The 15,310-nt window shown below is 46.7% G+C and overlaps 1 protein-coding gene across 1 annotated transcript in view; it reads left to right on the top strand.

Moving 5' to 3' along the window:
- RBM19 (RNA binding motif protein 19) overlaps nt 1-15,310 on the top strand; it is a 105,130-nt gene that overhangs the window by 6,321 nt on the left and 83,499 nt on the right. The window contains exons 6-16 of the mRNA XM_035098192.2: nt 1,461-1,756; nt 3,215-3,295; nt 3,981-4,059; nt 4,440-4,511; nt 4,812-5,012; nt 5,305-5,435; nt 5,865-5,986; nt 10,914-11,010; nt 12,385-12,495; nt 12,910-13,110; nt 14,001-14,118. Of these exons, the coding sequence (XP_034954083.2) occupies nt 1,461-1,756; nt 3,215-3,295; nt 3,981-4,059; nt 4,440-4,511; nt 4,812-5,012; nt 5,305-5,435; nt 5,865-5,986; nt 10,914-11,010; nt 12,385-12,495; nt 12,910-13,110; nt 14,001-14,118 (1,509 nt within the window). The remainder of the gene's footprint in view (nt 1-1,460; nt 1,757-3,214; nt 3,296-3,980; nt 4,060-4,439; nt 4,512-4,811; nt 5,013-5,304; nt 5,436-5,864; nt 5,987-10,913; nt 11,011-12,384; nt 12,496-12,909; nt 13,111-14,000; nt 14,119-15,310) is intronic.

Raw genomic sequence — 15,310 nt, 5'->3', positions numbered from 1 at the left:
AAAATATATTTAAAGCTAAATTAAAGGTAAAGGTACCCCCTGACCGTTAGGTCCAGTCGCGGACAACTCTGGGGTTGCGGCGCTCATCTCGCTCTATAGGCCGAGGAAGCCGGTGTTTGTCCACAGACAGCTTCTGGGTCATGTGGCCAGCATGACAAAGCCGCTTCTGGCGAACCAGAGCAGCGCATGGAAACGCCGTTTACCTTCCTGCTGGAGCAGTACCTATTTATCTACTTGCACACTTTGGCGTGCTTTCGAACTGCTAGGTGGGCAGGAGCTGGGACCGTACAACGGGAGCTCACCCCGTCACGGGGATTCGATCCGCCGACCTTCTGATCAGCAAGCTCTAGGCTCAGTGGTTTAGGCCACAGTGCCACCCGCGTCCCATAAAGCTAAATTATGTACACTTGTTAAAATTAGTTTGATTTTTTTTAAAAAAAGAAGACTGGGTGAATAAAATGTTTGGAAAAGACCACGGGAAGGTGCCAGGGCGGTCTAGGGAGAGCATTTAACAGCCATGGGGCCACCACTGAGGGGTCTCTTTTCCTTTGGGGCAATTCACCTCTGTTTTTGTGTGTTGGGGGGCCCTTGTAGCAGGCTCTGGCACCGTCCACCATGTGCTGAGGCCCCTGACTGCTTCCTCCCAGTGGATTAGCAGACCTTTATAGGGGGGGGAAAGTTCTCCTCCTGCCACTATAGGCATTTACTAATACAGTGGTACCTCGCAAGACGAATTTAATTCGTTCCGCGAGTCAATTCGTTTTGCGAAAAATTTGTCTTGCGAATCGCGGTTTCCCATAGGAATGCATTGAGATTTCTTTTTTTTTTTGCCCATAGGAACACATTAATTAAATTTCAATGCATTCCTATGGGAAACCGTGATCTGCAAGACGAATTTTTCGCAAAACGAATTCGTCTTGCGATTCACCCATCAGATCACATTCGTCTTGCGAAAAATTAGTCTTGCAGGGCATTCGTCTTTCGAGGTACCACTGTAGTGAGACTTTCTCCCTCTATGGCCACCTTAACACCACACATTGAAAGTGTTCCTCTACCACTTTAAACAGACCAAAGAATTCCAGAAACTGCACTTTGTTTATAGGGTGTTAATAGTGGTCAGGGGACAGTTCCCTTCGGAGAGCTACAATTCTCAGAGTTCCCTGGGATATTGGGGTCTTCAGCTCTCAGCACCCTTAACTGTAATTCCTTAAGGGTGATGACAGTCGTTCGGAGAGGCTCTCTGTTACCCTCAAAGAGCTGCGGTTCCCAGAGTGGTTTAACAGTCCGTCCCTCTTCATAGGCAACTCTGGGAATTGTGGCTCTGGGAGGTGAATGGGGGTCTCCCTCTCTCTTTAAATCAGAATCCATCTTGGTCTGTGAGCAAGTCCTTTGCTTACCAGGTAGACTCCCTGAAAAGCACAGGAGGAGGTGACTCTCTGTTCCTTCCCCTTGTCCTGCAGGAAAAGAGAAAAGCGCCGAAGGCAAGATGGCGGCCAGGCAGGAGCTCTCTGACATGGACTACCTGAGGTCTAAAGTGGTGAAGGGCGATGGCTCCTTGCCTTCGTCTGGGGAGGAGAGCGAGGCCGAGGAGTCAGACAGCAGGGGCTTTGATGGAGAAGAGGAGGCAGAGGACGAGAAGCCCAGCCAGAAGCAAGGCCGAGGTGCTGTCCTCGCAACAGGACCTAGGCTGGATGAAAAGATCAAGGGGCAGGGAAGTGTCACGAAGGGGAAGAAGAAACCGAAATCTGCATCCCAGGTAGGCCCCCAACCCAACCCTGGATGGCATTCTACTTATAGTGTAGACCCGTGTTTCCCAAACTTGGGTCTCCAGCTGTATTCGGACTACAATTCCCATCATCCCTGACCACTGGTCTTGCTAGTGAGGGGTGATGGGAGTTGTAGTCCAAAAACAGCTGGAGACCCAAGTTTGGGAAACACTGGTCTAAGGGAAGGGAACAGTTTTCAAGACGAGGGCCACATTCCGTTCTCAGCAAGCTTCTGGAGGCCACATAGCAGCAGTGGTCAGGGCCAGAGTCTAAAGAGGGAGGCAGAGTAATAAATGTAAATTTTATCTTTTGTACAGTAGGCTAGTTTCTGTTTCTTTGTTTATTACATTTGTACCCCGCTTTTCCTCCAAGGAACTCAAGGTGGCATACAAATTTTCTTCCTCTCTATTTTATCTTCACGACAACCCTGCAAGGCAGGTTAGGCTGAGTGGCAGCAACTGGCCCAAGGTCACCTAGTAAGCTTCATGGCTGAGTTGGGATTTGAACTGTGGCCTCCCAGGTCTTAGTCCACACTCACTTTTGATGTGCAAACCAGGCAGGTGTTAGGTATGTTGAATGCATTGTCTGACCTGATATTAGGCGTTTTGTGTTGTATTTCAGCACTAGTGTAATTCAGCCCTTTAAGTAAAGGGGCGCTAGCCGGGCGGGAACGGAGGGGAAGCCCTGGGGGGAGGCAAATGGCGAAAAGCCCCCGCCGCCAAGCCAGTCCCCGAGCCGAAGTGCGGCGCGGCAGGTGCTTTTCGCCGTTTGCCTCCGCCTTGGCTCCGGGAAGGCAAACGATGAAAAGCCCCTGCCGCGCCGCACTTCGGCTCGGGGACTGGCTTAGCGGCGGCGGGAAGAAGGGGAGGAATTCCTCCCCTTCTTCCCGCCACCGCCAAGCCAAAGCCGGCTTCCGTTGGCGCCCGCTGCCGCTTCGGCTTCCTCAGCGAAGGCAAGCAGGCAGACAGCCTGTCTGCTTGCCTTCGCCGAGGAAGCGCCGCCCCATGCCAGCGGTGTGCGGCAAGGCGGGGGGGGGGGAGGAGTGCTTCTCTCCCCCGCCGCGCACCTCCGGCATGAGATGGGGCTTCAGAGACCGAAAGGTCAAAGCGGAGCGGCCGGGGTGGGGGGTGGGGAGAGCGTGAGTGCGTATGCGCGACGCCCGCTTGCTGCTGGTCGCCGGGGGGAGCAGCCGGGAGCGGCGGTTGGCGGCCGCAGGTAAACGGTAGGCAAAGGGGGGGGGAGTGCGCACGCGAGTGTGCGTCCAGTCTCTGCATCCAATCCCTGTGTCCGTGGGGCACATGCGCAGTAGCGCGGACACAGGGACTGGACACAGAGACACAGGGAGTTTATTATATAGGATGCCTTGGCCTAGAGAGGTTATAAAGGAAGCACCAAAAAATACCTCTTTAGACTTTCGTTGACGACATGATGTGTCTTTCTTCGCACAGGCAAAAACTCCGGCCGGTGCAAATGAGCCCACCACTCCCTACACAGTGAAGCTGCGAGGCGCCCCGTTCAATGTCACAGAGGTAGGTGCCCTTTGCAGGAGCTTATCTAGGGCTCCATTCACTCCATTCATTTAAAGCACTGTGATACCACTTTAAACAGCCTTGACTTCTCCCAGAGAATCCTGGGAGCTTTAGTTTGCTAAATGTCTTAGGTCCAGGCTATCTGAGGGATTGCATTATCCCATGCAAACCTGCCTGAGCTCTGAGATCTTCGGGGAAGGCCTTTCTACCACCCTTATAGGTATGCTTGGTGGGGTTGCAGGAGAAGGGCCTTCTTGGTGTCTGCTCCCAGATTTTGGAACTCTCGCTAGAGAAGCCAGGCGGTTGTTTTAATTTTTGCAAGCTGCTTTGAGTCCTGGCCTGGGAAATATGTGAGATATAAATATAATAATGATGATGAAGTTGGGGGGCCCCTACTTCTCTCCCAGAGCTACAGTTCCCCACGTGGCTGAACAGTCCATTTTTCTTCACAAGAAACTCTGAGAATTGTAGTTCTGTGTGGGAAATAGGGACCTCCTAACAGCTCCCCTGGGACAGTGTTCTCGAAGCTACGAACATGAGTCTGACCAAACTGCGGGAGGCAGTGGAAGACAGGAGTGCCTGGCGTGCTATGGTCCATGGGGTCACGAAGAGTCGGACACGACTAAACGACTAAACAATAACAACAGCTCCCCTGTGAACTGACTTGAACTTCTACTCTCCTCAGCAAAACGTCAAGGAGTTTCTTGTGCCTCTCCGGCCAGTGGCGATCAGGATTGCAAGGAACGCCCACGGTAATAAGACAGGTAAGATTCATTTCATTTATTAAACTTACGAGTTGCTTGTCACCTGAAGGTCTCCAAGCACCGTAACAAGTGGCCTATGACGTGGGGCATTTATTTTGCGGCGAAGGCTCATCGCTCAGTGGCAGAGCGTCTGTCTGTCTTGCAGGTTCAATCTCAGGTTCAATCTCTTGCCATCTTCAGTTAGGACTGGGGAAGGACTCCAGTCTGCAACCCTGGAGAGCTGCTGCCAGTCAGTGTAGACAATGCTGAGCTAAATGGACCAATGGCCTGACTCAGTATAAGGCAGCTTCCTGTCCTGCCCCAACGTAAAATCTGCTCTTTGTAAGACCTGAATGAAACGTCATAACGTTCTTCCCTGTGTCTTTTCATCCCTCTCCCAGGTTATGTGTTTGTTGATTTTAACAGTGAGGAAGAGGTGCAGAAAGCATTGAAACGAAATCACGAATACATGGGTATGTACCCACGAGGAGGTTGAGTAGAGTCAATCTAGTTTCTGAATCTCTGGGTTTGCCAAAGATGCTGTTCTTCCTTGATACTCAGACACATGTCTAAAATTATAGTGTGTGAATGTCACAAACACATTACAAACTTGGGCACCATTTGGGTACTGTACAATATAATCAGAGCTTTGCAGATGACTTCGAACTTGTACCTAGGTTTGTTTATTTCCTCTTCCCTCTCATTCTGTTTTCCTTTTCTGCTGTGTCTTTTTATATTTATTTCTCCCCTCCCTCTGTGCTTTGTTTTCAAAGGTGGGCGGTACATCGAGGTGTTTCCTGAAGAGAGCGCTGGAAAGGCGAAACTCCCTTCAAAAGACCTGGCCCAGGTCTGGCAAAGGACGAAGAAGGATGATGAAGAGGAGGAAGACCTCTCCGAATCCGGGAGGCTCTTTGTGAGGAACCTTCCCTACTCCAGCACTGAAGAAGACTTGGAAGCAATCTTTTCCAAATACGGTAGGCCTTTGGCAGTTTAACAATCAATTGCTCTTCACAGGGAACTCTGAAATTCTAGCTCATTGAGGGAAATAGCAGGAGTCTCCTAGCAACTCTCAGCAGCCTTAGCAAACTACAGCCCCCAGAATTCTTGGGGGGGAAGCCACTGTTTTTTAAAAGTGATATCAAAGCACTTTAAATCTATGGTGCGATGGTTGCCTCAGCGCCGCTTTGTGGTCTTCTTAGGCCGCTGCGTCCTGCAGCCACAGAGGTTTCTTTATGGGAATGTGTGTTTGTTTCCCGTTCTCTCCAGGGCCCCTCTCTGAGATCCATTTCCCCATTGACAGTCTCACCAAGAAACCCAAAGGTTTTGCTTTCATCACCTACATGATCCCGGAACATGCCGTCAAGGCCTTTGCAGAAGTGGATGGGCAGGTTTTCCAGGTACAACTGATTTGGGACGGGCTGTCGCTTTGTGAGAAAACCCACTGGGTTTGCAGGCAGCAGGCTCCCAAGTTCCTCCACTTTTCTTTTTTAAGGATCAGGTTGCAAGACATGAGAAAGACCCAGCCTGGAACCACCTCAAAGCTCTGTGGTTTGAAGGGTAGCTCCTTTTGGTTTTGGTTCTGCCACTGGGTGCTGACCCATGCCGGGACCTTCTTGGTGTTGGCTCCCCCTTTATGAAACGCCTTCCCTGGTGAAGTGCTTCATTCAGTAGTCCTCATTTAAGAACATTCCTCTTCACCCAAGACATTTTATGGCTTGGAAGACATTGCTGAAGTGGAGGCCAGAGTTTGAGAAGGGTTTTTTCTTTTTTAAAGTGGTCTATTTTCATCCAGCATGGAGTTCCAGAGTTGCTACCTTTTCTCCTAGGGCCGGATGCTACACGTTCTGCCCTCCACTATTAAGAAAGAAGAAGGGGAGGACTCGGATGCTGCTGGGGCGTCTTCTTACAAGAAGCAAAAGGCATCCAAGGACAAAGCCAACAGTTCCAGGTTTGCCTAATTATTATTAATCTTACTGTGTATTTATTTCATTTATGAATCACTTCCCACGAGGCACCCTGAAGCAATTTACAAATTAATATCTATGAAACATACATAGGGGTGCAGGTGGCGCCGTGGTCTGAACTACTGAGTCTCTTGAGCTTGCGGATCAGAAGGTTGGCGGTTCGAATCCCCGCGACGGGGTGAGCTCCCATTGCTCTGCCCCAGCTCCTGCCAACCTAGCAGTTCGAAAGCATGCCAGTGCAAGTAGACAAAGGTATAAATGGCGTTTTCGTCATGGTGTTCCATTGTACCAGAAGCGGTTTAGTCCTGTTTCACCCCATGACCCCGAAGTCTGTCTGTGGACAAACGCTGGCTCCCTTGGCCCGAAAGCGAGATGAGCGCCGCAACCCCATAGTCGCCTTTGACTGGACATAACTGTCCAGGGGTCCTTTAAAAAGGTAAAGGGGCCCCTGACCATCAGGTCCAGTCGTGTCCGACTCTGGGGTTGCGGCGCTCATCTCGCTCTATAGGCCGAGGGAGCCGGCGTTTGTCCGCAGACAGCTTCCGGGTCATGTGGCCAGCATGACAAAGCTGCTTCTGGCGAACCAGAGCAGCGCACGGAAACACTGTTTACCTTCCCGCCGGAGCAGTCCCTATTTATCTACTTGCACTTTGATGTGCTTTCGAACTGCTAGGTGGGCAGGAGCTGGGACCGAGCAACGGGAGCTCACCCCATTGCAGGGATTCAAACCACCGACCTTCTGATCAGCAAGCCCTAGACTCTGTGGTTTAACCCACAGTGCCACCTGGGTCCACCAGGGGTCCTTTACCTTTACCTAAACCAGGCATTGGCAAACTCGGCCCTCCAGATATTTTTTTTTTTAAAGATTTTTATTATTTTTCAAATAAGGCATACACAAACAAGACATATAATATAACACTGTCCCTTCATTTTCCCTCCACACACCGGTCCACTTCTGCCACCAGTAGGACCCGTGTGCTTTAGGAAACAAAGGGGTCCAATTGTGAATTGAGTTCTGCTTCCCCCCTCCCTCCTCCCTCCATATCCCCCCCCCTGCCACTGAGAGAACAGGGAGGAAGGGGTTATGGGGATCTGCATCCCCCAACTCTTTCATAATCATATTAATAAACCTAGAAGAAAGAGAAAGAAAAAAAGAAAAGAGAAAAAAAAACAAAAAAGAACAAAGGGAAAATTGGGAAGAGTTCAAACTTCCCAGTTCTTATTATTTTAACATCTTAATTGCGACTCCCTCGATAGTCTTCCTCATGGTTTTCCTAACAAATTCTGATTACTAGTGGCGAATTTTCCAACTCAGTTTCAAAACTTAATCTTATAATATTAACTCAATCCTCCTCCTTTTTCATGCTGCCCTCCCACAGGTCCCCTCCTGCCACGAGAGGTGCCTGCAGAGCACAGCACTTCCAAGGTTCCATTTCCTCCTCACCCATCTGAGCAGCCCCTGCCACTGAGTGCCTCAGAGTAAGGAGAGGGGGGCAGGCAGCTTTCTAACCAAACACCTCACTTAACCTACAATAATTTACAATAACTTAAAAATTCTCTCCAAGCCATTCTTATACTCCCTTAAGGAAACATAACTTTTTTCCCCCTTCTTATTTACATTCCATCTCCTCTCCCTAAGTCTTTTTCCCCCAATTGGTTCAGCGTTTCCATTGTCATGCCAAGATTTCGAAGACCGTCTTTCAGAAACCAAAACAATACCTTTTAACTAAAGTTTTTACCCCACACCCATTCTTTCCCAAATCCATCTCCAGGCCTTTGCCCCCCCCTGCCCCTGTCCTTCCCATCCCACAAAAACCCCACTCCACATTTTAACCCCTCCAGGATCTTCAATTCCATTAGACTTTAAGTCCCTTTGTCTCTCATCTTCTTGTTCTGCTTGTTTTTCTTCCTTTTGGAAATCATATTTTGCTTCATCCCGATATTTTGGGACTACAACTCCAATCATCCCTGGCCACTGGTCCTGTTAGCTAGGGATGATGGGAGTTGTAGTCCCAAAAACATTTGGAGGGCCGAGTTTGCCTGCGCTTGACCTAAACAGTCAAAAGAATTGCATACATAAAAACAATTTTATAAAAAGCAATTAGAAACATACAACATAAGGACATAACACAAGCCTGCTGGGTCAGGCCAGTGGCCCATCTAAGTGCAGCATGCTGTTCTCACAGTGGCCAGCCAAAGAGAAACCCACAAGCAGGATCTGAGCACAACAGCACTCTGCTCACCTGTGGTTCCCGGCAACTGCTATTCAGAGGCATAGTGCAGGCATCCCCAAACTTCGGCCCTCCAGATGTTTTGGACTACAATCCCCATCATCCCTGACCACTGGTCCTGTTAGCTAGGGATCATGGGAGTTGTAGGCCAAAACATCTGGAGGGCCGCAGTTTGGGGATGCCTGGCATAGTGCCTCTGACAGTAGATTCAGACCATAGCCGTCATGGCCAGGGCCAGATTTAAGTTTGATGAGGCCCTAAGCTACTGAAGGTGCAATGGGGGCCTTTATATGTCCAGCTGTCCTTTGCCAACAACAACAAATTGTCGCTGTTTTTTGTGTTGAATATATGCTACATGGTAATTTATGGACCTAATAGGTATCTAAAGCCATTTGCACATGCAGAGTGTAGGCACCCTATATATAGAAATGAGGAAACCAGTGATATTTTAGGGAGCAAGCTAGCAGGCGGGGCCCATTACTTACAGCATAGGAGCCTACACAACACAAAACACTGTTGCTGTATGTAGGTTTTATTTTATTTGTTTTTTATCTCATATTTTGGAAATGTACATCCAGGGTTTTTGGGGGGGCTCCAAGAGAGTGGGGCCCTAAGCCAGGGGTAGGCAACCTAAGGCCCATGGGCCAGATGCGGCCCAATTGCCTTCTCAATCCAGCCCAATTGCCTTCTCAATCATGTTTTTACATGAGTAGAATGTGCCCTTTTATTTAAAATACATCTCTGGGTTATTTGTGGGGCCTGCCTGGTGTTTTTACATGGGTAGAATGTGTCCTTTTATTTAAAATACATCTCTGGGTTATTTGTGGGGCCTGCCTGGTGTTTTTACATGGGTAGAATGTGCCCTTTTATTTAAAATACATCTCTGGGTTATTTGTGGGGCCTGCCTGGTGTTTTTACATGGGTAGAATGTGTCCTTTTATTTAAAATGCATCTCTGGGTTGTTTGTGGGGCATAGGAATTCGTTCATCCCCCCCTCCAAAAAAAATATATAGTCCGGCCCACCACATGGTTTGAGGGACGGTGGAGTGGCCCATGGCTGAAAAAGGTTGCTGACCCCTGCCCTAACCTATAGCTTGTTTAGCTTATATGTAAATCCGGCACCGGTCGTGGCTAGTAGCCGTCAGTAGCCTTGTCCGGCATGGATTTGTCCAATCCTCTTTGAAAGCCATTCAAGCTGGTGCTCATTGCTGCCTCCTGTGGCAGGGAGTTCCATAGTTTAATCACGCACTGCGTGAAGATGGCCTGAATCTTCCAGCATTCAGCTTCACCGCGTGTCCACAAGTTCTAGCGTTGCTTTTTTTTTTTTAATAATTATTTTTATTAAGGATTTTCTTGGGTTACAAAGGTAGTGCAGTGTCTCATGCATCATTTTTACACATCAATTTTACTTGTTGAGACATTATGAGGAAGGGGGGAAAGAGGTGGGTGGGGTGGGGATTTGGGTGTGGTGGATTGCCGATGTTTCTGTTTTTCTTGATATGTGTAGGGGTTCGGCGTCAGCGTCTTTTGTGCAGGTTCTCTGTTGTTTGTTCGTGCTTCTTTGTTGGTGAGAGATGTCGGGATTTGTCTTAGGATGTGGTTGTTCATTTGTGGTTGGCTGTGATGATCTTTAGTTTCTTGTGTGAGCGGGGAGGGAGGGTGTTCTGATTAGGTTAGCCATATTGATTTGTATGCTGACGGTAAGTTTTTGTCGTTGTCTTGTTGGGCTGTATAAGTGATGAAAGGGAACCATACTGGGGTGAAGGTGTCTTCCTCTGTTTGTCCCCGTGTCAGTTTCATCTTACTGGTCAGTTTTTCCTAGTAGGGCCGTTTCCCATACAACTTGGTACCATTGGTCCATGCTTACTCCCGACAGGTCCCTCCAGTGTCTGGCTATAATGTTTCTGGTTGCTGACAATAGGTGGATTATAAGTTATTTGTGATCTGAGTGAGCGTTGTTATCTTGAAAGATATTTAGTAAAACCAATTCTGGTGTAATTTCTAGCACTTGCTTAGTTATCTTACAAATTTCTTGCATGGATGTCTTCCAGAATGATTGGATTTTAGGGCACTCCCACCACATGTGGAGATATGTGCCTGTGGAGGTGCATCCTCTCCAACATTTTGATGAGGTTCCTGAACATATTAGTGCTAGTTTTCGTGGAGTCAGGTACCATCTGTGGGTTAGTTTCAATGACGAAAACGGTGCATATGTAAAATTAGATTAGATTTATTTATTGTCATTGTGTAATTACAGTGAAATTGGATGCTATCCCATAAAAACAAAAACAAGAAACAAAACAAACACACACACATTTTTAGCCATACATGCACAGGCCTACACAACTCTTCAGGTCAATTATTTAGTTACAGTATTTAAGATGGATATAGCTTTTGGGTAGAAACTGTTTTTTAGTCTATTATTTGGTCTTGATTTAATTGTTCTGTATCTCTTGCCTGAAGGCAGTGGTACAAAAAGACTATATCCCAGATGAGATGGATCCTGTAAAATAGTTTTTACTTTTTTGAGGCAACGGGAACTGTATAGATCTTCCAAATCTGGGAGGGGATGACCAATAATCATTCCGGCTGTGGTTATGACCTTCTGTTCCAAGTCTGTCACAGACTGGGATAAATATTATTATTATTATTATTTTATTTTTTCTCCCCCCGAATATAGCTCTCATAACTGGAACACCCTCTTCATGGGGGTGAATGCGGTCGCCGATGCTGTTGCGCAGAAGTACAATGCAACGAAGAGCCAAGTGTTTGATCATGTAAGCCTTCTTTAAAAATCATTTTTAATTGTTTTTTATTTATAATTTTCAGATTTATACATTTCATTAATTTTACAATCCGGTTAACATTTCACAATTTGACTTCCTTCCCCCTCTTTCTGCGGTTCCTTCAATTTATTTTTTCATATCTTCTGCAAATTCGTTTAACTTGCTCATTTAATTATCTACTGTAAGTATATACTCTTATAAAACTGCAGGTTATCACAATAATCCTGCCAATGTTCTTATCTGTTTACAATTTATCTGTAAATATCCAATAAACGATTTCCATGCTTTTATGAAAAGTTTCTTATCTTGATTTCTTATTTTTCCGGTAACTTTTGCCATTTCTGCATATTCCATAAGTTTTTGTATCCATTCTTCCTTTGCTTGGACTTCTGCTTCTTTCCACTTTGGGGCGAGTAACATTCTTGCTGCTGTAGTAGCACACATGAATAATTTTCTATACAATTTCGGTAGTTCTGTCCCTATAATTCCCAAAAGAAAAGCTTCTGGTTTGTTTGTTTTTGAACATCCTTTTCAGCTAAGTTAACCCGTCTTTCAGCTAAGTTAATGGCAATATCCGTATCTATCTATGCATCTAAAATTCTCTCTTGGCAGGAGAACAAGGGTAGCATTGTGCCTACGTAGAATCGCAGAATTGTAGAGTTAGAAGAGGACCCCTGAGGGTCATCTAGTGCAACCCCCTGCAATGCACTTTGGAACTCCCTGCCTATTGACATCAGGCAGGTGTTATCACTGTATACTCATTTTGTCACCTGCTAAGAGCATTTTTGTTTAGTCAAAGCCTACCCAGACATCTAGAATGCTATTATTATTATTATTATTATTTATTATTATTTATACCCCGCCCATCTGGCTGGGTTTCCCCAACCACTCTGGGCAGCTTCCAACAAAATATTAAAATACAATGGCCTGTTAACCATTAAAAGCTTCCCTAAACAGGGCTGCCTTCAGATGTCTTCTAAAAGTCTGGTTGATGTTTTTCTCTTTGACATCTGGTGGGAGGCCATTCCACAGGGCGGGTGCCACTACTGAGAAGGCCCTCTGCCTGGTTCCCTGTTGCTTTGCTTCTCGCAACCAGGGAACCGCCAGAAGGCCCTCAGTACTGGACCTCAGTGTCCGGGCAGAACGATGGGGGTGGAGATTTTCCTTCAGGTATACTGGACCAAGACCGTTTAGGGCTTTAAATATGCTGATACATATTTAGTTCATTGATGGTTTTAATTCTTTTGGATGTTGCAATTGTTTTTGTCTTCTTGTAGATTGCTTTGAGGTTTTTTTATTAAAAAAAATCTGGTGGTGTATATAAATTTTATGAAATAAAAAAATTATATTATTGTCTCATGGCAGGAAGGCAAGGGGAGCGTGGCCGTGAGAGTGGCTCTGGGGGAAACAGAGCTGGTTCAGAAGGTCCGACAGTTCCTGCTGGACAACGGCGTCCGTCTGGATTCCTTCAGCCAGGTAAATGCCATGTGCTCCCAGGAGAGGAACTTCCAAGTGTACTTTCTACTGAGTCAGACCATTGGTTCATCTAGATCAATATTGTGTACACGGACTGGCAGCAGCTGTCCAGGGTTTCAAGCAGGGAGTTTACCCCAGTCAGAATTGCCCGTCTACTGGGATTTACCTCCCTGTAAATGTGCATAGGCTTTGCAATCTTAAGTCACTGGCTCATTATTGACCACACTGGCTGGCATCAGATGTCCACGAGTTCTGACTCGATGAGAGAGGGAGGAAAACTTTTCTCTATCCGCTTTTGTAAACTTCTGTTGTGTTGCCTCTTAACTTGCCTTTTCTGCAGCCTAAAAAGTCCCAAACGTTGCAAAAGCTTCCTTCGTAGGGCAGTCACGATCTTCCCTCTTCTTCTTCTTCCAGGCTGCTGGTGAGCGGAGCAAGACCGTGATTCTGGTGAAGAACCTGCCTGCTGGAACAGAGGCGGACGAAATAGAGAAGGCCTTCGGGGCGCACGGAAGCCTTGGTCGGGTGCTGCTCCCCGAAGGAGGGGTGACAGCCATTGTGGAGTTCCTGGAGCCCACCGAAGCTAAGCGGGCGTACATGAAATTGGCTTACTCGAAGGTGAGGATGTGCGGTGTAGTGGTTAGAGTGCTGGGCTAGGCCCTGGGAGACCACAGTTCAGATCCTTTGCTCAGCCATGAAGCCCGCGGTGGGTGACCCTTGGACCACAGTCACCGCCTCTCAGCCTAGCCTACCTCACAGGGCTGTTGTTTGCAGATTAAATGAGGAGGGCTGGTGTGTGTGTGTTTGGAGAGCCATGCATACCACCTTTTGCTCCTTGTCGAAAAAGGTGTGAGTAAATAAATGAATAAATGTGCAGAGCTTGGGCTCAGCCAAGGTGGCTGCCCACCTCCCAAGTAGCTTCATGGAACAATATGTACCTGCAGGGCTATTTCCGTGGAGCTCTGACTTTTAACTCCATCCCTGACTACATTTAATTTAATTTAATTTAATTTTGTTTGCTTACTTATTTATATCTGTTATATCAATTAACTGAGCAATCAGAGAACACCTACGTAGACATTTGTCCTGGAAAACACATACCGCTGTCCGATAATTCTTAGTTGGGAGATGGAGTGGGTTAGATTATGAGAAAAATAAATCTTAAAAAAATATTATAATAACTGTTTGGGATGAATCTGAGAGCCAGTGTGGTGCAGTGGTTAAGAGTGTCGGACTAGGACCTGGGAGACCGGGGTTCAAACCCCCCACGTGGCCATTAAGGTGACCTTGGGCCTCACAGCCTAACCTACCTCACAGGGTTGTTGTGACGGAAATATGGAGAGGGGTGTGCCATGTCGAGCTCCTTGGAGGAAAGGTGGGATATACGGAAACAGAAACTGAAATAACAATTTTCAAGCCCGGATGCTAGGAAGTTTGAAGCAGCGGCTTCTCCTTTCTGCTGTTTGCACTAATGGCAATTTTTCTCCTTTTCTCCCCACACCACTCAGTTCCAGAATATCCCCCTGTACCTAGAATGGGCGCCTATGGGAGTCTTCTCTGGTCCTGCAAAGAGAGAACCTGAGATTCCAGGAGGTGAGAAGGAAGGAGACGGACAGCCTGGAACTGGTATGCACTGTCTGTTTTTAATGTATGTGTGGGAGTTTGTTTTTAAAATCTGAAGGCAGTCCTGTTTAGGGAAGCTTTTAATGTTTAACAGACCATTGTATTTTAATATTTTGTTGGAAGCCGCCCAGAGTGGCTGGGGAAACCCAGCCAGATGGGCGGGGTATAAATAATATATTATTATTATTATTATTATTATTATTATTATTAATTTATTACAGTGGTACCTCAGGTTAAGTACTTACAGTCATACCTCGGTTTAAGTACGCCTCGGTTTGAGTATTTTCAGTTTAAGTACTCCGCGGACCCGTCTGGAACGGATTAATCCACTTTCCATTACTTTCCATGGGAAAGTTTGCTTCAGGTTAAGTTCGCTTCAGTTTAAGTACTCCACGGACCGTCTGGAACGGATTAATCCACTTTCCATTACTTTCAATGGGAAAGTTCGCTTCAGGTTAAGTACGCTTCAGTTTAAGTACTCCACGGACCGTCTGGAACGGATTAATCCACTTTCCATTACTTTGAATGGGAAAGTTCGCTTCAGGTTAAGTACGCTTCAGGTTAAGTACAGACTTCCGGAACCAATTGTGTTTGTAAACCGAGGTACCACTGTAATTGGTTCTGGAAGTCCGTACTTAACCTGAAGCGTACTTAATCTGAAGTGAACTTTCCCATTGAAAGTAATGGTAAGTGGATTAATCCGTTCCAGACGATGAAAAACACCCCCTAAAACAGCAATTTAACACAAATTTTACTGTCAAATGAGACCATTGATCCATAAAATGAAGGCAATAATCAATGTACAGTGGTACCTCAGGTTAAGTCCTTAATTGGTTCTGGAAGTCCGTACTTAACCTGAAGCGAACTTTCCCACTGAAAGTAATGGAAAGTGGATTAATCCGTTTCAGGCGGGTCCGCGGAGTACTTAACTTGAGAGTACTCAACCTGAAGCGTACTTAACCCGAGGTATGACTGTATTATTATTATTATTAATATTATTGGTTTGCCTCCAGACCCCCACTTCCCACTTGCTCTGTGGCTGGTCACCTTTTCCCACCTGAAGAAATTGCAGGCTGGAATCCTGCAGCACTCTCCTTCTAGAGAGGGAGAGGGAATTCTAAAAGATGCTTTGCCCAAGCTCCTCAGGGTCCAACCCTGCAGCTTTAAATGAATGTACGGAACATGTAATGCAATC

Source organism: Zootoca vivipara, chromosome 17, assembly GCF_963506605.1.
Source record: "Zootoca vivipara chromosome 17, rZooViv1.1, whole genome shotgun sequence".
NCBI lineage: Eukaryota > Metazoa > Chordata > Lepidosauria > Squamata > Lacertidae > Zootoca > Zootoca vivipara.
Note: the sequence above shows the minus strand (reverse complement) of the source record. Positions and strands in the feature narration are given on the sequence as shown.